A 24123-nucleotide genomic window follows, 5' to 3' on the forward strand; every position below is an offset into this window, starting at 1 on the left:
CGTCTTGAAAAAAGGCGGGGGTGGTGGGGAGGGGCTTTGTATTTCCGGAATGGCCATTTTCACTAGGACTTGTGGCCATTTTGACTATTTTGACCTATTCAAAGAGTAAGTATCAAAATCTCAAATCACTCACTCACACCCCAGTCGACATTTTTGGCCGAAAGTCCTTTCAGCATATATAAAATCTATAGACAGAGCCAAGTCAGATTCTGAGCGGAAGTGAACTTGCGCTGGTGATTGACAGTACTTGTCCTTGAAACATGCCGGTCTTACAAGGCACTGCGCTTACAAAGAGGATTTTATCAACGTGTACATGTCGTTGCGTGTGTAAACTATTAGACAGTCAATATAAATGGTCACTGATCACCCAAAGAAGGCAGCACATAACCGCACATGTACGTGAATTGTCGAAGCAGTCCTTGCACCAGGGGTCTAGACTTGGTACAGTCTCCTTTAGGAATTTTAACAGTTCTTCGCAACGGACTCCATTTCAACGTAAAATTCAAATTGCATCTTATATATCTTGCGGTATTGGTGCTTGTTTGTTGTCAGCAATAGGATGGAGACAATATACGCGGTTTACACGTAGGGCTCGAGGCGCAGAAGCTATAAAGGATCAGCAAGTGACTGGTAGACAGGTCATCTCCTATAAGTATAGAGGCTACATTATCCCAGCTTTCATGGTAGATAATTTGGATCAGCTGCACCGGTTCCAGGTTAGAGAGAATGATATATGGATTGTCACATTTCCTAAAGCAGGTGAGGCACAGATTAAGTAAACTGAAATAGGGCACATATATAAGTTCCCTAATTCTGTGATATATAGTTTTGTTAAAAACAAAAACACGCATTAACTCAATGGTTAAACAAGTTGTTAATTTTTGCATTTCTTCTTAACAAGTATTATTTCAGATAACAGTATGTTTTAACAGAGACAAACTTTATGATAAAGTTTCAGTCACGTTAGAAGTGTTTATGTACATAGCCAGATTGTTTTATACAGTCATATGGTTTATTCTTTTCAAACTTTAATGTGTATACGTAAAATATACACATTATAACCAACTTATATGTTGATGTATCCTTGTGTCATGAGTTTTTAGATGCTTAAATCATCTATTTATTTTTTTTATTCTTATAAGAGAAATTGTAAAAAATAGTCATGAATGTATTAAAGACAATGATATCTTAAATGCAAGCCATCATGTGAGCATTTACAATGTCTTTGTGACTCAACCTGCCTTGTTATAGTGAGAGTAAACACTCACTCACTCATGTGTTTGGAAATGTAGAATATATCAATTTATCTAACATGGTTATGAAACCTTTTTGTTTTGTGGCAATTTGTATAATTTAATGCATATGGTTTGTACTGTAGTTGTTATATATATAAAAACAGTATTTATACCTACCCGCACATTGGTATGTATTTATCCTCTGGGTTTCAGGTACAACATGGCTTCAAGAAATTGTTTATCTCATTGCTAATGACCTTGACTTTGAGAAGGCACGAAGTAAAATCTTGGAGGAGAGGTTCCCATATCTGGAATTTGTCAACCCAGGAATGAAAGCTATTTCCAGCATGGAATCTCCAAGATTTATTAAAACACATTTACCACCATCACTATTACCAAGGGAAGTTCACTCCAAGAATCCAAAGGTAATCAGTCCTATATGGCCATTAAGTGCCTTGTAAGTGAAAAAGTGAAGAAATATTATCATGATCTCCGGACCTGATCCACAAAGTTTGTAGTGCAGTTGAAAGTCATTTAATCGACAGAGCTACGATGGTCATGTATGCTGACTGAGGATTGGAGACAAGAATGGTCATATATGTTTTCAGGTTTAGTGTATGTGATGTGCATTGATGATTTTTTTATCAGTAGTAATTATATAGATTGATAATGTTGACGAAAGTAGAAAAGCTCATTTGAGCTGCAGAACTTTTACAATTAAATAAACATGACAGATTTTCTGACTTCAGCTGATCTACCTTGCCCGAAATCCCAAGGACACGGTTGTGTCGTACTACCACTTCACCAAGTCTCTTGCTACCATCAACTACTTTGGAGACTTCAAGGTGTTCTTTGACCAGTTCATCAATGACACAAGTGAGTGATCACATCAACTCATAGCTCAACATCACATCATATAATGAATCATATAACATTGTCAGTATTGTCATATACACTTCACTTCTCCATTCCTTATAAATAAATGTCCACTGTGAGATGCAGTTGCTATTTTTAATTAGCAGATCAAATTGGAGTCACCCAGCATATGAACTGCATGAGTTATCTCCCTTGTGACACATCTCACAAGTTTGTGTTTGCTTGCAAAGGGGTGATGGGGTAGCTTAGTGGTTAAAACATTCACTAGTCACACTGAAGTCCTGGTTCAATGCCCCTGTGGGTGCAATGTGTGAAGCCCATTTCTTGTGTGCCCTGACGTGATATTGCAGGAATGTTGCTAAAAGCAGAGACCAGAAAGAGTCCATGCAGTAGGTGTCATGCCCTTGAGGTTTTCTGCTTTGAATATACACTAGCTGCAGTATGAAGCAATGGTAGACAGTTTGTCAATTCCTGTGTAGGACAGGTCTGAATTCTGTGAGTTGTATATGGCTGAAGATGTTTAGATAGTGCTTTCCCAATTGTGATCCTTTCGTAATCAAACCCGGCTACCATCTATTTTGCAATGCTTCATAGATATGATGTCAGTCACAGGACTGTCAGTTGTGTACATACTGCCATGGGAGGTGGGGTTGGTGGTTGTGGTTTCAGACGGTTCAAAACATTAACTTCAACGTGGTCCATATATAATCATTTTCAAAAGGGAGGGCTTCGACCCCCCCACCCCAACTTGCATCTGCCAGTGGCCATGTTATAGCAGAGTTCCACCCATACCCCACTCTTTTTACATAGAATATTTCCCCCTTCCCCAGTGTAAACAAGTTCATTGATTGTTTTGGGGGGTTTTATGCCTGTTCTAGTTTATCGAATGTACATTTAGGGTCAGGTATGCATGTCAGTTTGTAGTTTTGGCTTTTGATTGGGGTTTGGGTACCGGCAGAACTCTTACCGTTATAGCTAGAATATTGCTAAGTGCAGCATTAAGCAACAACCGTAAACTATTACTATGACTCTTCAAGCTGTTCCTCTACAGTTTCTGCATATAAATTTGAAGGAAAATGTCTCGTACATGTATTATTTTGGAAATTGCAATATATGAGATTATAAACCTTGCGTGTTTCTTTATTGTGAATATCATTTGGAAAGACCAGAAATGGTGTACAATGCTGGCAAATTTACTCTTGATACATTGCCCCAGATAAAATTTTGATTATTCCCATAACCCTACTCCTTGTATTCTAATAGCTTATTTTGGTTCAGTATCTGTTCTGCATCTCTAGTCTATGGGGAATAGGGCGTCTGTAATGTAGACAATGCTTCACAATAATGGTGCCATTAATACTTCCAAAGGTGACTTCTAATCCACCTTTTTCTGTGCAGTGTCCCCAGTGTGTCTAATGACACATAAACTTTTGGACCATTCATAGTTTATGGCTTGAGGTGGGGGGCACCCATTTTGTTCTTGGGAGGTAGGGGGTCATCAATTTTTGTACACAGTTACAAGAGGGAGGGGATCAGCGGTTTTGTACACATTACATTTTTTAGAATTTATGCTTAAGAAATATAGGAAGGGGGATCATTGATTTTGTACATGGCATGTGGGATGGGGTGGTGTGTGGGTGTGGGTGGGTGCGTGGGTGGGGATGTATATATGTATGTGTGGGTGGGGGGGGTGAGTGTGTGTGTGCTTACTTTGTACTTATATTGAAGGGAGCTCACTCACTCACGTTGTACATGCCGCTCCATAAAAATCATCATCGGATTAATTAATATTATTAGGTTACAAATACTATGCACCGTATCAGATCACTCACAACAGGGGACAGTGTAATAATGGAATTATTTTATTGATAAAATATTTTCCTGGCACACAAATGTATTTAAACGACCTACAAAAACCTTTACCATGAATCACTATAGCATGTTTTTAAAAATATATGTAAAACAATGCAATCTGGTTTTCAAGCTATACTCATAGAAACAAATAAGGGAACACATGAAATGATACGTGTCCCTTCATTTATTTTCAGAATTGTACTCACAGTACAATAAGACGACATCTATATATTATAAATGAATAAAGGAACACTTGTACTTTCATGTGTTTCCTTATTTGTTTCCAAGAGTATATATATATTTTCTGTTTAGGTATATAGGGTAAAGTTACAGGTTTCATTTCATGAGTTTTTAGCTTGCTCAGAGATGATGTTTTGCCTTTGAAATTGATGGACAAAACACACAATTGTAGATGTGACTTGTTGCCAGTAGTGGCCACTGACCTTTTTAGCTTTGCATTGTAATATTTCCTTTCTAGTGTAAAAAATAGGATAGGCTGCACAGTTAAGTGTCAATCTCTGTTAAACACACTCCAAATATATACCTGTTTTAAAAGATGTTTTGTTTGCCAATACACAGCCCTAGTAGAGACAGAGAGGTATACATTCTAATGTGTCTGCTTGTGTGATCACACACCCAGTTAAGCAACTGGATATTTGAAAATATTCATTCATGTTTCTATGCAACCAAGTCTAAATTTATTGTGCTATACGTTGTAGATTTTGTACGACAGATTTTGTGGAGGTTTGTTGTAACACACAGTCTGTCATGGTCTATGTTTGTCAGTTATTTACGGCCCGTGGTGGAAGCATGTGAAGGAGGGTTGGAACTTGAGGCACAAGGATAATGTCCTGTTTCTCACCTATGAAGATCTGCATAAGGTCAGTTGACGACTCTTTAAATGAACAAATATATGTCTTTGTTGTACGTCATGTCTGTCATGCAGAACAGGACTTCATATATAGTACCTATTGGGAGATTTGAACCCGGGTCATTGGCTTGATGACCCCATCACTGTCAGAAGGCTTTGATAAAACTGAGTTCTGGCAAAAAGAGTGATTGAGTGAGTCGGGTTGAATGCCACTTTTAGCTTTATTCCAGCAATATCGTGGTAAGGGACACCTGAATTGGGTTTCACACATTGTACCCACACAGGGAATTTAAACAGGACCTAACAAACAAACACTTTAACCACTGGGCTACCCCATTGCCTCTCTCGTGAATAGCAAAAAATTGACTCAAGAACCCATGTCTCAAAATGAGATGCAGACTCAAGGACCCTGCTTCATGAGAAATATGCCACCTGCTATAGCTAAAAGTATTGTGAAGACCTTATCAAGGCTCAGTTTCCTATCTTGGTATCAGCTGGAACCCCATTGCTCAAACAAAAAGAAGGATAAAAAAATGATCAGTGATTGCAAATAAACATTTTTGATTAATTGGAATTTTGTTGTTTTTGTATAACATACTTGAATGAAGTAAAGTAACCAAAAATTTTGATGAATGTTCACAAACAAACGTGCTCAAAATCACTAAGCTATGTTAATTGTCAAATTTCAGACATTTTTATTATTTAATTACAATTCCAGTGTCTGTTCTGCATACACACATGCATGCATTTCAGGACAGAAATAATTGTTTTAATCATAATTAGAAAAAAACTGGGTTAAAACCCTTAAAATTGGTGATAACATTTATACTGCTAGACACATATTAGATGATCCTGCGCACTAAACGCATTTGTGACAAGAAAGGCGGTACAACGAATTGGGCAAGTACACTTGGCTGCTACAGGTAGCTTGACGATTATGCACGTGCAATACATGCTAACCGTGACATGAAATCAACACCGCATATTCCTTCGAATGATAAGACTGCAATTTCTGGCATGAGATACTGATATTCCACGCTAACCTTTAGTTAAGACGAAGACAAATAGTTGATTGGAGCATTGACAAGCATTTTAGATATTCAACAATTTTGTTAAAAAAAACCCCAGGAAAATGTCATTTGCTTCGTGAAATGGATTGGTGGTCCTAAACATATTTGCTCAGTATATTGTGTTGATTCAATTCGTTGGGATTGTACCTGTTCCCAAATCGAGCGTGCTATAACAATTCATGCATGAAATGCACGGGGAAAATGAACTTCTCGATATTTATCAGCCACCCTGTCTCCCTCTTGTTTCAAGTGGATCGTTCTGTGGGGCGTTCCCAAGTATGCAAATTGGAGTCATTTGTCAGGTCGTGGATCATCTTATATGTGTTTACCAGTAAATATGTATATTTCAATTATAATTGAAAATTGGTCACCATAAGTCCCAACACTAATTGTTGCTGCATTGCCACAGCCCTATATAGTATTCCAAAATATCTTTAGAACATATTATGTAAATCATTTTCTCTTCCTATCAACATTAGGATATCAGAGGCTGTATTCGCACAGTGGCCAACTTTCTGGAAAAGTCTCTGAGTGACCAACAGGTGGAGACGCTGGCCACTCATGTGACCTTCACCAGCATGAAGGTGAACCCAAGCGTCAATTACAGCTGGTGGGCAGGATGGGCCGTCAAGGAGGGCTATGAGAATCAGTTCCTTAGGAAAGGTGAGCATAATATGGGCGTGTATTCATTGGCTTTTGTCCAAAACTTTTCTCCTTGAAATGCCAGAGCAGTCCTTGCTTCAGAGAGTTACGAGAATAATTTTGGTTGTATTTTTCTCATGCATACTTTTTTTACATCAGATACTTGTTTTGATATCAGACATTTGGTGTGAGGGGATCATGATTAAGTTCACACAAGCAACAAGCAATCAGATGGTGTTTGGAAACTATGCACTACATAGAAGATGGACTATTATTATTTTATTAGCACTCAGTTTAGTCACAAGTCTTCGAGAGTTATATTTTTGTATACTACAGATATATGAAACAATCTGGCATTTCCTTAACATACTTTGAGTAGCATATTTTACAGAGTGATGATTGTGGTTTGAGTTTATTGCCATCAAGCCTGCATCTTATAGTCTGTTTGGCTCAAAAGCGGACCGATGAATTGCAGTGTAACTCAAAAACTAATATACATAACATTGTCAATGATGCGCTGATCATAATCAAAACATCATACCAACTCTGAGAATTTTTTTTCCTAATAATAAAAAAGTTGTTTAACAAACTATCATTAAAATATTGACACAGTTCACTGTTTATTACGAGTGAGGAGTGCAGAGAAAGGCACAGCCAGGTGTTCAAGAAGTATGTGCACAAAGTGCCGAGAAAGTTATTTATTCATTTACCTGTGCTGTGCTGTGCTGTCTCCGTGCTTTCTCGCACACCTGGCTGTCCCTTTCTCTGCACTCCTCCCTCTGTGTCAAGATTTTAATGACAGTATGTTAAACATTTGTATTTCAATAAAAAATATTCTGCAAAAACCTCACAGAGTTGGTATGATGTTCTGATTATGGTCATCGTTTTACTTAGTATGTTACTTTTATCAGTTTTCAAGCTAGACTGCAATTCATCGGTCCACTTTTGAGTCAAACGGACTATAGACTGAAAGCAAGACCCCGGGCAAATATGTGAAAACAAGTGTTTTCAAGAGAAAGTGAATTTGACTATATGACTAAACTATTTGCACAAAGTATATATCGTCCTATAACTTGAAAATGCTTATTCTAGTTTCCAAGATTAGGTCAAGAAAAAGAAACTTGACACATATTCCCATCAAAAGTTTACACTCACAAGTGTATAGCTGCTCTATGCTGTCAACAATTCTAAACTAATTTTGCAAAATATTCCTAACTGTTTAAAGCTACTGTTTACACATCAACTGGTGTATTGTAAACAAATTCTCAGTGTTGAAAAGATTATTGTGATGAGTTTAATAAATGATAAAAATCAGTGAAAATTGGAAAAATCTTAACAAAACTTTACACCAAAAGGTAACTGTTCACATGCACGATACATGTCTTTGTATGTGCTTTTCAGCAATTTGATAAATAAGACTCGTACAATTCCTATGCATTAAGTTTGTAGTTGATTTCCCAAAGTTAGTGGAGAAATCAATCTTTGATGTAACTACGTATATGTACATATTTTGAGCATTTTAGTGAACTTTGATGGGAAGTATGTGATTTTTCTAGGAAGCAAACATATAATCCTTTCTTTCCAAAGGGAGATAAATCTTCCTACCTTGTCTGCTAAAGAGATCATTTCTGCCCACTACTTGTCTCAGACCATTGTCGGTAATTTATGAAACTTTGTTGATTATCTGTTTGAAAAGCAATTGGCAATCAATGTTTAATTAATCCCAGATGAAAACAAAGTATGATTCAGATGGTCCCAGTCAGATGGTCCCAGTCCACCCAGCTGTCAATTGGGTACCTCGTTGAGAGAGCCACAATAAACTTGATGCCCCTAGTGGCAGCAAGAGTTGTATACTCCCCTGGGAGTTGAGATTGAAATACGATGTGCTGTTGAGATTGACATCCAGTGATCGAGGGAAAAATACCAGCACCTTGAGCATGCACTAGTGGGTGGATATGTGCGCTATATAAATATCCTATCTATCTATCTATCTATCTATCTATCTATCTATCTATCTATCTATCTATCTATCTATCTATCTATCTATCTATCTATCTAAAAGTATTTCACTGAATCTATCTTTTAAATAACATTACAGTACATATTACAGGGCTGCAGATAAGGGTCATAGCAGCATATGTAAGGATATAAAATATGCATGTTTCGATAGGAAATAATTTAGAAAACATAGCAGGTATACAGTACATCAGTGATGTAGGTTCTAAGAATCATTTAGAGACATATTTATTTGAAAAAGTATTGTTTTGTTATTTATTGACCTGTGTACACAAGAGTAGCAATGTTGTCATGCATATATGAGATGAAACACATGATTACTTTTACTCTACATGTACTCTTAATGTTTTCTAGTGTTCTTATATTGAAATAATAAGGAGTATGTACTCTTGATGTTGAAAAAGTATCTGGAGCCCTGCATATTAGAATATTTAATGACAGTGGGATTATCAATCATGCATATTGTTTGAATCCCAGCCAAACTGTCCATCGGTTTCTAGTTTCTTGACTATGTTTTTGTGCCTGTGTTGACCAGACAGTATATTGACATGTTGCCTGGGGTGACCATTTAGTATGTTGACATGTTGTCCTATTAACGATATTTTTATATTGAGTAATTGCCTCTTTTGACCAGTTAGTATATTGACTTTGCGTGTGTTGAGCAGATAGTACATTGACTATTACCAGTGTTGACCAGGAAGTATATACACATATTGCCTGTGCTGACCACTTAAAGTGCTGGCAGAAATAGGAAAAATATGGGGGTTTTTTTCATATTTTTTAAATGACTGTTTTGAAATTAAACTTAGTTTCATTATAAACAGTAACTGATGTGAAAAATAATAACTTTCATGCTGAAACTATTAAGGATGTAGCTACCATGTAGTCTCACTATCACTATAGAAAGAAACAGGTAGGAGGGGTCGTCTCAAAAGTAAAACCAGGATGGGTGTAGCAGATAATGGTTGGGGTCGGGCTCGGGGATAGACATATCAGCTATTATCTGGTAATCCTTTAGGGTAATTAAACTGTGGAAGCACACGACATGTCATAACAGTTTACAAATTATTTCCAGTCATGTCAATCTACGGGTGGTCATGCTACGAGTCATTTAATACAATGCTTTTCTATGGGTATCAGGTATCATACTCTTTTACATAACTCAATGTAAACTTTATGAAAGAAAGACATGTATGATGTTATTCAATAGATGAGACATACTTTAGTATTGTGACATATTGCCTCTGTTGACAAAATAGTATGTTGACTTATGCCTTTGTTGACCAGTTAGTATTGTGACCTATTGCCTGTATTGATCAGTTAGTATACTGACATATTGTCTGTGTTGATTAGTTAGTATATTGACTAATTGCCTGTGTTGACCTGTTAGTATATTGACTTATTGTCTGTGTTGATTAGTTAGTATGCTGTCTTATTGCTGGTGTTGACCAATTAGTATTGTGACTGACTGCCTGGGTTTGACATATTGTCTTTGTTGCCAGGTATTGTTGGAGACTGGACCAACCACCTGACCCCGGATATGAGTCGCCAGATGGATGACATGGTAGTGGAGAAGCTGCAGGGGACTCAGCTGGTGCTGGAGGACCAACCTGCATCAAGACAAACTCCATAGAATGTCACAGCTGATCCACAGCTGATCTAAAGCTCATCGACAGCAAGATAAACAGTGTAGACCTAACAACAATAAACAATAACATGAGTGAGACCACATATTTTGAGTCAGGTCAGACCCAGGTCAAGAACAACCAATCCAGGAACATCTAGATGTGATAATAGTCCACCCAGAAACATCTGCGTGTTACAGTAGCCATTCCAGGAACATTTGTGTGTCTCAGTAGCCATTCCAGGAATATCTTGATGTGACAGTAGCCAATACAGGAACATCTAGACATAAATATGGCCAATCTGCGAACACTGAAATGTCACAGCAGCCAATCCAGGAACATCGAGATCTGACTGTAGCCAATCCCATAACATCTAGATGGGACCATTGCCAATCCAGTAACGTCTAGATGTAACATTAGCCAATCCCGGAACATCTAGATGGGAGCATAGTGAATCCAGGAACATCCAGGAAGGTCAGAAAGGGCCAATGTCCAAACCAGGAATATTTTTGATAAGATAAGATAAGAAAGAACATTATTACCCAGAATGGAATTCTTTTTACATTCACTTGCTCACAGAAGTAACAAATGTACAGCAGTTAAGAACACAACACACATATAAAATATAAATATGAATATAAAAAGTGAGTAATTATGACATTAAGATGATTAATTGAAACCATATTGTGATACTAAAATGGCATATACATTGTAATAACTTATTTATCACAGTTGCTAATTAAAAGTTTAATACTATTTGGAATAAAGGAATTTGTGGCACGGTTGGTTTTAAGTTTGGGAATCAGAAATCGGCGGCCCGAAGGTAAAAGGGAATAGTATGAGTTTAATGGGTGTGTTTCATCAGCGATAATCTTATGCGCAAGGGGCAGAGCTTGGGTTTCATATGAGGAAGATAGATTTACAAGGGGGGTGTTTGCAATCTTCGAGGCGATGTTGGTAACTTTCATGAGTTTGTTTTTGTTTTTAAGGGGGAGGGGTCCGTACCAAACGATAAAACAGAGTAAACAAAACAAGAATAAGAAAGTGATAACAGTTTGACATCAACAAACAATCAACATTAAAAGATCTAAATTTCCTCATGAAATATAATCGCTGTTGACACTTCTTGTAGATAGAGTCCGTATTATTGTTCCAGTTCAATTTGTTGTCGATGATAGTCCCTAAGTACTTATATTTACTTCCTCATTCACAGATCAAACATAGGGCTTATGAGTCAGTCAATCTTGTCTCACTCCTGTTGCAGCCCCTAGCTAAGTGTGTCCAGTGTGCACACATATCTCTCTCATGTTCCAGTTCATTTGAGGAATGTGAGGCCCATTTTCTGGTGTCCCCCGCCGTGATATCACTGGAATATTGCTAAAAGCGGCGTAAAACCACTCACTCACTCACTCATTTTCGGAAAATACCTCTTCATCATGGAGGGGAGCATGAGGGATACATGCACGTAAAGCAGGGCATTATGTTACTGATAGAGAAAATACGTCAATGCTTTCATTATGGTGGTGTCTTACTACACTACCTTTATGCAATACTGACCAATATTTTCTGTCACATTGATGTCAGCCGCCACCATAACCGATCCGTCGTAATGTGATTTCAGGTTGTCAGTGGCTTTAGGTTCATGTTGACGTCGCTAGTCACAACCACACCTGTTAGGGACCCATGAAGGTCGGGGGTACAATAGGCCTTCAGCAACCCATGCTTGTCATAAAAGGCGACTATGCTTGTCGTAAGAGGCGACTAACGGGATCGGATGGCCAGACTCGCTGACTTGGTTGACACATGTCATCGGTTCCCAACTGCGCAGATCGATGCTCATGCTGTTGATCACTGAATTGTCTGGTCCAGACTCGATTATTTACAGACCGCTGCCATATAGCTGGAATATTGTTGAGTGCGGCGTAAAACTAAACCCACTCACTCACTCACACCTGGAAAGTGATTATGGGATTCGGTCTAAAAACGTGACATGCGAGTAGCGGCAATTATACAGGTTTCGACTTTGTGTACACCACTGTCGGAGGCAGCATAAACGTGGCCGCAGAGCATGAAGATGCTCCGCATTAGGCGGATTTCAAATCGTCTGACCAGAAACTTCTACCACAGTAGTTTGCAGCAATTTTATGGGCCATTTGCGAAGAGCCTTGTTTCAGATCAATCGATACGGGACACTGACCGCTAACCTAAGACGCTCCTAACGTTTTTGGGGAGTTGTTCGTACCTGTTCCATAGTCTGTGTATCTTATACGGTGAACATTGAACGTATTGGGTGTTGTACGCTGACTTCTGGCGTCTCACCATCCCCATAACCCCTATACACTTCGCACCTTACAGACTCCGCATGGCTTCTTTATGCACAAACGATGAGTGAAATCAAGTAAATTACAAATGTATGATATGCAAAATCAATAACATTGACATAAATATTGGGCCCACGGAGATTACTCCACCTTCATTGATAGCGTCAAGATCAGAAATGACACCCGATGCTCATTCTTGGTGGTAGTGCGAGTTGCACGTGCAAACTGTAAAATGTCTTTGGGAGTTTAGTTTTAATTCATTGCATTAAATTTTCTAATTTATCGTCCCCAATTCTGAAGAGTATATGAAATCGATGATACATCGAGGTGTGTCCAGCATTCAACCTCTCTGTTGTATCTTCCCATGGTGTTTCAGGAAACTGAAGTACCAAAGTGGCAGCGTACATCGCATGTTTACATTTTAGTAATTCAGAAGCAAGTAATGGATTAGGACACATCGATGACTTGGTCCTTACGCAAGGCTCTCGTTTTTCACAACGCTGTTGATTGCGGAACAGAGGATGCCACTGTATGCCTTGCTGACAGTGTGACACATCTCCGCCACGGCGTTGGATGATGGTTTGTCTGGTCCAGATTTGGGCAGCCGGGTAGCCTAATGGTTAAAGGCTCGTTACGCTCAAGATACGGGTTCGATTCCTACATGGGTACAATGTAGCTCCTCTCTGGTGCCCACCGCTGTGACATTGCTGGAATATTGCTAAAAGTGGTGTAAAACCGAACTCCTTCGCTCATTTGTCTAGGGCACGGTCTTGACAACCCTATTCGGTGGGATTTCCTGCGTCCTAAGACAAAATATCCTTTATATCTCAGAAAACTGAGATTCTCGGTCAGGATTCAACGCCCAACTTAAAATTCGAACCCAATCGCCAGCTCAAAACGTCGGCGATCTAATATGCTCATTCACCGGGGCTTCTTAAAAAAAATGGAACTCTGACAACTGATAGTCCAGATCATGTGATCAGTGTTCTTCTCTAACCATTGTTAAATGGCACAGCTCCCATCGGCGAAGGAACACCCTGTACGAGCGTGATCATATAGAACACGTTGTACTTGGGATTTCACGACCATGAAATCGTGCCAATTGGTGGGTTTGAATCCCGCTCAAGACTTGACCCTAAAAAGGTATAGGAATCTGTACTATTCAGAAAAGTGTAATCACAAATATAGTCCTAAATGAAGTCCTCACTTGCTAAATGTCAAGACATTATTTTTTTTATTTTTTTTTTTTTATCCATCTTCTACTGGTTCTGTTGTCTAGTGGAGAGAGGTAAAGGTCATTCTTTCGATGCAGAGGCTGGTCGTACCAAATGACGTTAACGGCAAGAACTTAGTATCAGTACTGGGGGATAAAGTCAGTACTTAGTCAGTACTGGGGGATAAAGCTAAGAATGGCCTCGTATGTTGTGTTTGAGTAAGGTGTTTGGGAATAAAACCAGCTTAAGCTGATATTGTAAAAGCACCTACTCACTAACATGCATCAGCGTTGCTGTAAATGTGTTGCTTTCCTGAAGACGCCCTTTAACCGAATTTCACTCACCTTGAGACCCGTGAAGATCCGGGTTAGAATTTATCAGTAACACTTGCTCGTTAGGAGACTAACGGGATCGGATGGTCAGGATCGCCGACTTGCTTGACACGTCATTGTATCCCAACTGTCCAAATCCATGTTCATGTTGTTGATCAGATTGAACAGATTCTGGTGCAGATTCAATTATTTACAGACTGCCGCCATATAGCTGAAATAGTGCTTAGTGCGGCGTAAAACTAAATTCAATCACTATAAAAATATAAGCACTCACACACATCCTATAGTTTGCACGGGTAGCAGGCACTAACGCCACAAACGAACGTCGGGTGTAATGTTTGATCCGATAGACCGTCGCTAATTGCTGAAATATGGCTGAGAGCCGCGTGGCCTTAAATTAAACTCGCTCACTAAATCACTCACTTTTGTAGATTGACATTTAATCCCAGAAATACAGCTATTTAAAAATATAGAAGTACAAAATGAACAGATTCGAACAGCAACGGGGATAATTGTTAAGGTCAGCCAAGAGCATGTCATCTGTCATTCTGGACATTAGTTGACTATATTAAACAGGGACGACATACCTTGGACAGCATCATGAAGTATTCTGTAATACCCATTGACAAAATACACCCATTTACTCTGTGAGCTGATCTGAAAGAACAGGAGATCGGTGATGTATTGCCCATGTTGAGATGAAATTACACTCGTAATTGCTGAACTTTCTGCCATATGTCAAATAGATGTGCCTGAAAGACGCGAAATACTATCTGCTTTCATTGGATTCACGTTGACGTCAAGATTGGATACACTTTCGCATATGTCATAACATATGAACCACGTGTCTCGACAGATTAACAATATATACTTATGAGGCATCGGGTCTCCTTCTGATCCTTTGAAGGTAAACATGACAACTACGAAATCTGTGTTCTTCCATTATTTGCCGGATTCGCAAAATAAATGTATACATGTTCTAGAACTATGGCTGCAATATCGTTAAGCCAGAGTTTAAATAAAGTTGATTAGAAACATTCCCCATCCATAAGAGATCTCTGCTAAACTGGTTCTTCTGGTTATACTATGATTGCTTCATAATTATCTTTGTACGAATGAATAAAGTAAGCTTCTTCGAAACTGAGGTGCGTTTATGTCTCCCCTGCTCAGAATCCATGTGAGTGTAGTTTTACGCCACAGTCCGCAATATTCCAGTTATATGGTGGCGGTCTGTAAATAAGCGAATCTGGAGCAGACAATCCAGTGATCAATCCAGATATCATCTTTAAGTAGCATTTACAAAGTGGTGTGATGAAGAGGAACCCCGTTATCCAGCAAGTGGTACAAACTTCCATATCCTTAATAACTGTTCTTGTTCGTTCGTTCGTCGACGGAGACGAATGGTACTATAGTTAATCTCAGGGATGTTAATTATGTCCATAAATCGTGGTGTACTAATGATGCGTGCACGTTCAATGTGGTATTACGCTTGTAGTTGCTGAAATCATACTAAGAAACATATTTACGTCATGTAGAAGTTATAGAGTGAGTGAGTGAGTTTAGTTTTACGCCGCACTCTGCAATATTCCAGCTATATAGCAGGCGGTCTGTAAATAATCGTGTCTGGACCAGACAGTCCAGTGATCAACAGTATGAGCATCGATCTGCGCAATTGGGAACCGATGACATGTGTCAACCAAGTCAGCGAGTCTGACCATCCGATCCCGGGCTGAAATTTTCGGAACTCTCTTGGCGCGTGGCTTAATGTTAATGTATGGTACTTACGAACAGGACGTGAAAACATTTCAGCGAGGCCTCAGGGCTGGCCAGATGTAAAACTCGCCAGTCCCGACCAAAATTTACCTGCCCACAAAATATTTTCAGAGATGTACAGATAGTATTCGGACACTTGGCGTTATTTTCATAGACTTGTTAGTTCAGTGTAGCATAGATAATTTTAATTAAGTGAGTTTAGGTTGGATCTTTGTCAAATCTGACAGACTGATTTGAAATCATCTCTGCTCTGCGGACAAAGTTTCATTTCAATTCTGCGACGACTATTTTACTATTGACATCACATTTATTGTACGTATGGTTCCACAGCGTACAGTCCCATATAGGCCGCCTTGTTAAAGGAGTTCACGGCACTGAACATATGTTGATTAAATTGTTGCCATTTGATAAATAAGCAAAGCAATTTGTGGTTCCTCACAAATGTGCAAAATTTGACTTGGATCTTACGAAAATTAAATTTAAGATTTTTTTCTGCTACACTAAATGAAGATGTAAGTCTATGGAAATTACGCCAAGTGTCCGAATACTTTTTGCACGACTCTGTACATATCTGAATTTTAACACGACCGTCGGGCAGGTGAATCTTAGAAGCGGTCGAGCAGACAGGTATTTCGAACGCTATTCTTAGCACTAAGAGAGCTTCTGGAGTTTCCGACGTGAAATTGTTGGAATGTTGCTAAAAGCGTAGTAAAACCCTACTCATTCACTCACTCACTCGCCCACTCACTCACCATAATCATTTCGAACAATATAGATACAGATGTTGCCGAGGAAGCAACTCTGATCTTAATTTGTGCGCTTTAGGCCTCCTGGCCACGAGTGCCACTCTTCTCGTGAATATATCTAACAAACATTGTAAAACTCTCATGCTCTTCGTCATCTTCCTGATCTGGACAGTCATACGACACAGTGGATGATATTCCTAGGCTGATTCTTATTTGTCGTGAACTTAAGGCGCATAATCCACAGCTAATTGCCTTGTGCGTCCTGTGTTAGACAATTTGAGCTCCATGCAGCGCTGTATTCAGTCTACAGGGAAGAACACTAAATGTGGTTATGTGTCCAATGGTGGCTTGTCCGCTGCCATTTGGAAACAAGAGCCCTCTTGCAAACCTAGCTGTCATTTATGTAACGACCGTCGATCACGAGTAATATCATTTCCTGGATGCAAACATTTAGCTTGGTGTTAGGTAACAAATGGCTCTATAAAGCGTCTTCATCGATACTGGTTTGAGCTCAGAGTAATGTAATTATTCTGGCTCTCAGTGCTGTGCGGGAGACATATTTGACTTGAAATTCCATTGTGAAGTATTCGAAATGTTAAACGTTATACAGATGACATGTTTTAACATCGCTACGTTGGTGGAAATTAAATTTAGAAATATTTAAAATTAGATGGATGCTTTTCTCCGCTGGCGTATTTCATTGTTACACGATATAAAACAACGCAGTTCCGCATCAATTGAGGTAAACAATATAATGGATGTTGCGGGGATCTGTGATGTCAGATGATATAATCACTCCCCAACCTTTCCCATTGGAAACATGTCCTTTCGGAAAACGCTGTGTTTACAAGGTTGATATTTTGCATAACATGGAGATTAGGTTCGAGAACGTTGTTCCTGTATTGATATGTTACGTAAACCACAAAACGAAATAAATGTTTCTCATAAATGCAGATATTAACATTGAAGGCCTCCAAGGTTTAAATGTATTTTTTCGTTTGGTAAACATTGTTTTTGTATGCATGAATTTGTTTCCAAATAGCTGATGAAACAAGACAATCAGAGACACTGAAGTTTGAATGTCACACTATAAAGTCTGGAATGCGGAAAATAAGGAATCAATGATTTCGAAACCGGAAACAGCTTTGAACCGCAAGCTTAGAAATGACCCGCAAGACAGTGAGGATTTTTTGTTTGTTCTTTATTCGGCCTTTTGGTCACATTGTATCATCTTCTGTAAAGCCAAAACGGACGAAATTCGTCATTGAAGGATGAATACCGCTGTCGTCATCACGACTGCATAATGTATCTTTACCCTTGTTTCCGATTACCCTCCCTCAGTCATTCAGTGATACATATTTATGTTTGTATCTAGGCCAAGCTTAGGTTTAAATTTGACCTCTATTATATATTTAACACATTTTTTAAACGAAATTGAAAAGTAATATGATTAGAGGTACACAAGTGAGACGTCATCGTTACAGTGACGTCATAGTCAAATGGCCCGTGGAGATCCGGCCGAGTATTGGTCTTCAAGAACTCATGCTTGTCGTATGAGGCGACTGACGGGATCGGGTGATCAGGCTCGACGACTTACTTACTCAAGCTGTTTATTTGTATGAAGGCATTGTGTGACTGTGTCCAAAATATGATGCTCATGCTGTTAATTACTGGATTGTCTGGTCCAGACTCATAATGGTTGACTACAGCAGAGTACGTTGATAAGAAACAAACGCAATCACTGTTATTCTACAGATTACCAGGATGGACAGACATTCTGTGAAGCATCTCTTCTCGTTCTTGTAGCCTTGTTAAGATCTTCGCTCTTGTCACAGTTTACCGATGGAATGTCGTCCATAACAGTCTTAAGATAGTCATTGCATGATTGTCACATGGCTTGGGTCTTCAGCATAACAAGCGAATGCCAAAACTACAGGGTTACCCCCTCACATTACCACATAAATGAAACCTAGCTCTGTGGTATGATGCCTTAGTGAGCCGAACTGGACTGCTGACTGTCTGTACATCATTTATTGTTTTCTGGGGCGGTGGGGTAGCCTAGTGGTTAAAGCGTTCGCTCGTCACGCCGAAGACCCGGGTTCGATTCCCCATTTTCTGGTGTCCCCCGCCGTGATATTGCTGGAATATTGCTAAAAACGACGTAAAACCAAACGCACTCACTCACTATTGTTTTCTTTCCTCGTAATTATGTCCAAACATTTCTCATTGAAAGCCAGATTCCAACCACAGTATATACAGACTCAAACATCGCATCCAAATATTGCGCGATGTTCATGATGTCAGTCACTGGATTGTCTTTTCCCGACTATACCACATACAGACCGACCTCACATAGCTTGAATATTGCAGGGTTCGGCAATAAACACATAAAACTATTTCAGCTAATACATGTTTATTGTGGAGTTGTCGTACAGGGAAACAAGCATGTCAAATGCTTAAACAGAGCAGAAGCTTATATCTCCTGAATGTATTTTGTTGTTTGTAGCGTCAGGCTTGTGTGACGATAACAACCGTCCTACAGCTGCAAAGTGTGTTCAGCAGTACACAGGCAGTTATCAAAATAACTCAATAGCACAAAAAGCTCCTTTTTAAATCATGATAGATAGGCGTATTTAGTTCTCGGGAAATTGCTTTCGTTAAGACGAAACGGCAAACACACAGTATCTTTAATTTGCAAAAGAGAAATCGATAAAGAAACAGCCAATGTTTCTGGAGCACGACCCATGAGCTAATACCTTTTTGTAATTCATTATCATCAACCACTACATGCTCTCAGTGATATAAAACGACATCTTCTTTGAACTTTAAGTCACCCAGGTGATCTTCACACAACAGCGGCATCCAGACATTATTCAGACACCGTGTGCATTCTGTTGTAGTGTTAATGGTGAGTCCATTTCCTATTACACCGCTGGGATTTCGACAAAGAATTGTAGCAAAGTAAGCTGCTCGAAGGACAAGACTACATGGGTGAGATGGTCACTGGTCGGGTAAGGTGTTCTCAACAGCTTATGCTGGTCGTAGGAGGTGGCCAGTGGGGTCGGGTGTTCACTGGTCGGGTAAGGTGTTCTCAACAGCTTATGCTAGTCGTAGGAGGTGGCCAGTGGGGTCGGGTGTTCACTGGTCGTGTAGGGTGTTCTCAACAGCTTATGCTAGTCGTAGAAGACGGCCAGTTGGGTCGGGTGCCCACTGTTGGGGCTCTGGTGGACTGGTTCATTGGTTGGTTGTTTAGAGTTGGTTAGCTAGCTGGTTGGTTGGATGGATGGATGGTTGATTGGTTGGTTGGTATTGTTTAACGCCGCGCACAACAATATTCCAGTTATCCGAAGGTGGTCTGTGTATATTCGAGTCTGGACAATCAAGTGGTCAACAACATGAGCATCGATCTACGCAACTGGGACACGCCGACGTGACAACCAAGTCAGCGAGTCTGACCACCTGATCCCGTTTGTCACCTCTTATGACAAGCATGGGTCAGGTTTAACCCAGGATCTCACGGGTTTGTTTATAATAACCCGACGGCGTTGATTTTCAACACAGGCAATGCCTGGGCTGTTTGGTCCAGAATCGGTTATTTACAAAACACCACCAGATGTATTGCCCTGTTATATTTCCATCGAAGCCAGCGTTTAGCAAGTAACATACAAACAAACAATGGCTTTGTGAACTACAACGCAGTTGCCATGTCTTCATCAGAGTTTAAACTTGCAAAACACAGGCTGCAGTTCTCAAGCTCGCACACTGGAGGTTTAAAAGACAGATGAGATGACTCCCTATTCTCTTATTCATCACAAGACGTAGACGTAACGTCCCCAGATGACCGCTCGGCATACGACCCTTGACGGGCACCTGCAACCATGAAATTAAAAGAAGCTCTTCATTATTAGTCATCTCAAGCCCCGAGCGGCTCGGCGCAACATTTCGCAGACCTATATGTATTTACGACAAGCCAAGTAGGCCTATTTCCCGGCGTGACTGTACGGACGTTGACGCGGGATGAACATAAAACCTAAACCCGGTGATGAACTGAGATTGAATCTAGAGTAATTGGAAGTTTATGACAATTATCATCCCCAGTCTGTAGGGAAGTACACTGACGGATATGCTGGTAAATCCAAGATAGAGACTTGTGTGAAAGAAACGCCAGTCCCAGATGCCAAGTTGCAGAGCGTGGAAGTGACTTGGTGGTGAAGTCGACAGCTGTATTGTAGTTTCCAACATCAAAGAATCCTCGACCCACTGAATACACAGGATTATACCCCAAGACTACCTGATAATCTGTGTAATGTTGAAGCATCTGTCTTGGTTGATCTGTCGTCCAAGTCGATTTTGTTTCTGGGTCTTTTTTTTTTTTATATTGTTTTTGGATGTTCGTTTGTTGTTGTTTTTTATGTTTTTGTTTTTTTCTTCTTTTGTTTGGTTTGTGTTTCTTTGTGTGGTTTTGTGTGTGTGTGAGTTTCTGCGGAGACGATCAGATAGGATTTTACTTGGAATCACAGAATCAGTCCGCTTAAAGAAATGAATGATTGTCTGAATAAATCAATTCGGGAAGTGGATTAGGTAGAGTCATTAGTTTGTTTTTGTTGTGATAAATTATAAGAAATACTTCACATTCATGTACCGCAAAAGAAAGGAAAATATTTCGGTCTAATTCCGTATAAGGAGTTATTTCCAGACCTCAAAATAGGTCGTTTGGTTGTATTTTTATAAACTCTTGCCTTTTTCCAACAGTAACTATATCAAAAGCGTTTCGTCATGTTCATACAATAGCTCAGAACAGATTCGTCATCGGTTTTCATGCTGTCAACCATTGGTGTACCTTGCCTCGGCCATATTGTTTATAACCCGTCCATATTATTATCAGTAGTTCACGCTACGCTTTCAAAATGAACCGAATCAATGTGCAATGTTTACTGCATATATCTTAGAGCCAGTCACTTTATCTGCACCGCAAGCGTATCTTGGGGAGGCAGAGAAACAGGATGTTGCGTTTTTTTTCATTCGTTGAGTATTGATAATCCACCCGACAGTATGTACTCGTATTCTTTGAGGTTTTCAATAGCCGGAATACAGAAGTCCATTCATTTTCAGGTTTCATTCAGCAAATAGAAGTACATATGTATAAAGTGAAGCATAAAGCATTTAAAAAAACCTGTCAAAGTGCAGCTTATATTAAACTCTGGTTTCTGATACGTGTGTATGCTGCAGTCAACTATTTTTGCCCGGAAGGCAAGTAAAATATTCACGCAGTCTTAACCAGCTGTTTCTTATTTATGACATACTTTGTGATATATACTTTTTTCTCAGACATGAAAACAACGATGGAACATGTAAAACGTCTGTCAACTTTAATTTCAATACACTGACAATTCTCAGACGCCATGTACCTCTGCCCTTTGCTTTATTTGGACTAACAAAACTGTAGCCAGTAATGTTACTCGGCGATGAAATCCGCCTACTGACTCGGAACAAATGCCAAAATATAGTTTTACCATCCAAAAGAAGAAACGCACAGACGAGAAATCTCTTGCGAAAGTGTTGTAGAAGAAGGTGATATCTCTACAACCAAGTGGGTACTTTTAGATAACGGAGACAATGACCGCGATGGTGACGACGTAGCACAACCCCTACGGGTTTCCTGGCTCTCAGACCAATCTCTTTCAACCTGTTCCTACAGTTTGACAGGAAATCCTCTGAAGTCCAGGCACCCTAGATGCTATGCTCTCACCCGTTGCAGTACTGTCACGCAACTGGAGTACCCGGATGTACCGATCTTGGGCTGCAGTGGTAACTCGATGTCTGCCTGTACATGGACGGTCATTTGTTATACCTGTTTGGTTGCAGTGAGCTATGATAGCTTGCTTAGACTAACATTCAGACGCCTGGCAACAGAAGATTGGTAATCTCCAGCATGCATTCTTTCAATGGCGATGTTCCGTGTCGCAGAGTCAAGACGTGACGTAGTGATTGACCTTGAAGCTCCATCAAAACGAATGCCAATTTCTGAAAGTAATCTGGATTTTTATTGCCAGACAGTGAATGCTCTTTGCTGCACAATTTCAGTTGGAATGTGATATCTGTGGCGATACCTTTCTAATCTTTGTGAGAAAACTCATCAAAATCAACGTTTTCAAATAAAATCGATTTTTTTCTTGTGCAGTTGTGTAAAATCACGTTATCAACACTTTTGTGACATATTTTGAAGATTGTTTGAACACCCTAGGCAATTAATAGAGTTTTTTAAAATACAAATCGCCTATGCGTTTCTTTTTGGGATAGTATATGTATTTTGCTAAAATACACTATATGTCCATGACCTGCCAAATCTAGAGACTCGTATTTCGGATCTTTATTACCCCCATGATCTCCATATCCGTGATTTGAAATATTATTCATTCTGAACGTGGATAGATTGTGGGTTATAAAGGCCAATTTGAAAAATAGTTTAGATAAAAAGCATATTCGCGACTTACGCTGTAATTCCAAGGTCTATATATATTAAACCATTGGTGTGCAGAGTTACAACCTTGTAATTGGAATCTGTTGAAATTTAAAGCTGATTTGCGTGTGTAACATGAATCCAGAGATGTTTTGGGTGAGTCGCGGATGGCTTTGATTGAGGTCGGTACTCCCAGCAAGGCCGTTCATACAGCAGGGTGATGTTAGGGGATTCTAATCACATTATGTCAAAGTTGACTGGTGATGCGCGTTTAGAATCATTCTAGCAACAACATGACGGGACACCAGGAATGGCCTTCAAGTCAAGTCCGGTTTTTTAGATACATTGGTCACTTCAGCCCCCATCGCAAAATGTGTGAGTGGGTGAGTGAGTATGGTTTTACGCAGTTTTACGAATAGTCCAGCACAACGGGGGACACCAGAAATGGGCTTCACGCATTATTACGATGTTGGGAATCGAAATCGGGTCGTCAGCGCGACGACTGAACGATTTAACCTCTAGCCTACCCCGCCGCCTGTGTGAGGGAAACGAGAATTTGAATATGCATGAGGATAAACTGACACATGCTTAGGTTTCCGATGATGCAGATTTAAGGCGTACTGTTTGAGGTAGGGAGTTACATCCCTTAGTTGCATCACGATCCGTTAACTTGGATTCGACACACAGTTGTCCCGGGCTTTTTTCATTATTATTTTTTTAAATTTATTTATTTATTTTTCATTCATTTATTTATTGGTGTGCGTGCGTGCGTGCGTGCGTGTGTGTGTGATGGTTGGGGTTCTTTCAAAGTTGTACATTCAACTCCATAAAAATCATCATCACCCCTAGCCATATTTTATGAACGGTCCCTTATCAAAAGATGTTACAGATATTGTTAAAACGTTAGCAAACTGAAAACAGACGTCGAAAGACGTCTCTTACAAGCGCAGCTCCGTGGGAAGCCGAACAGTATATTCATATCTGGACACTGACAGAGGCTCAACCATACGATAAACCGTGGTTGTAAGTCGGCTACAGTCGTAAAAAAGGCTTTGTGTACCTTGCAAGCATCAGCAAACCAATCTAGC

General features: G+C 39.7%; 1 protein-coding gene across 1 annotated transcript; it reads left to right on the top strand.

Annotated features, from left to right (window-relative positions):
* Positions 1–206: 206 nt before the first annotated feature.
* Positions 207–10969, top strand: LOC137286526 (sulfotransferase 1C2-like). The gene is made up of 6 exons (XM_067818441.1): positions 207–759; positions 1449–1660; positions 1985–2111; positions 4752–4846; positions 6386–6569; positions 10067–10969. The coding sequence occupies exons 1-6, from the start codon at positions 261–263 to the stop codon at positions 10195–10197; spliced, it is 1248 nt and encodes a 415-aa protein (XP_067674542.1). The 5' UTR covers positions 207–260; the 3' UTR covers positions 10198–10969.
* The last annotated feature ends 13154 nt before the right edge of the window (positions 10970–24123 follow it).

The sequence above is a fragment of the Haliotis asinina genome, chromosome 6 (assembly GCF_037392515.1).
Source record: "Haliotis asinina isolate JCU_RB_2024 chromosome 6, JCU_Hal_asi_v2, whole genome shotgun sequence".
NCBI classification, from domain to species: Eukaryota; Metazoa; Mollusca; class Gastropoda; order Lepetellida; family Haliotidae; genus Haliotis; species Haliotis asinina.

Excerpts from the sequence above, each read along its gene's own strand:
- LOC137286526 (XM_067818441.1), top strand. The coding sequence starts at position 261 with ATGCCGGTCTTACAAGGCACTGCGCTTACAAAGAGGATTTTATCAACG. Across the intron at positions 2,112-4,751 it reads CCAGTTCATCAATGACACAA|TTATTTACGGCCCGTGGTGG; the intron begins GTGAGTGATCAC and ends TATGTTTGTCAG. Across the intron at positions 6,570-10,066 it reads GAATCAGTTCCTTAGGAAAG|GTATTGTTGGAGACTGGACC; the intron begins GTGAGCATAATA and ends CTTTGTTGCCAG.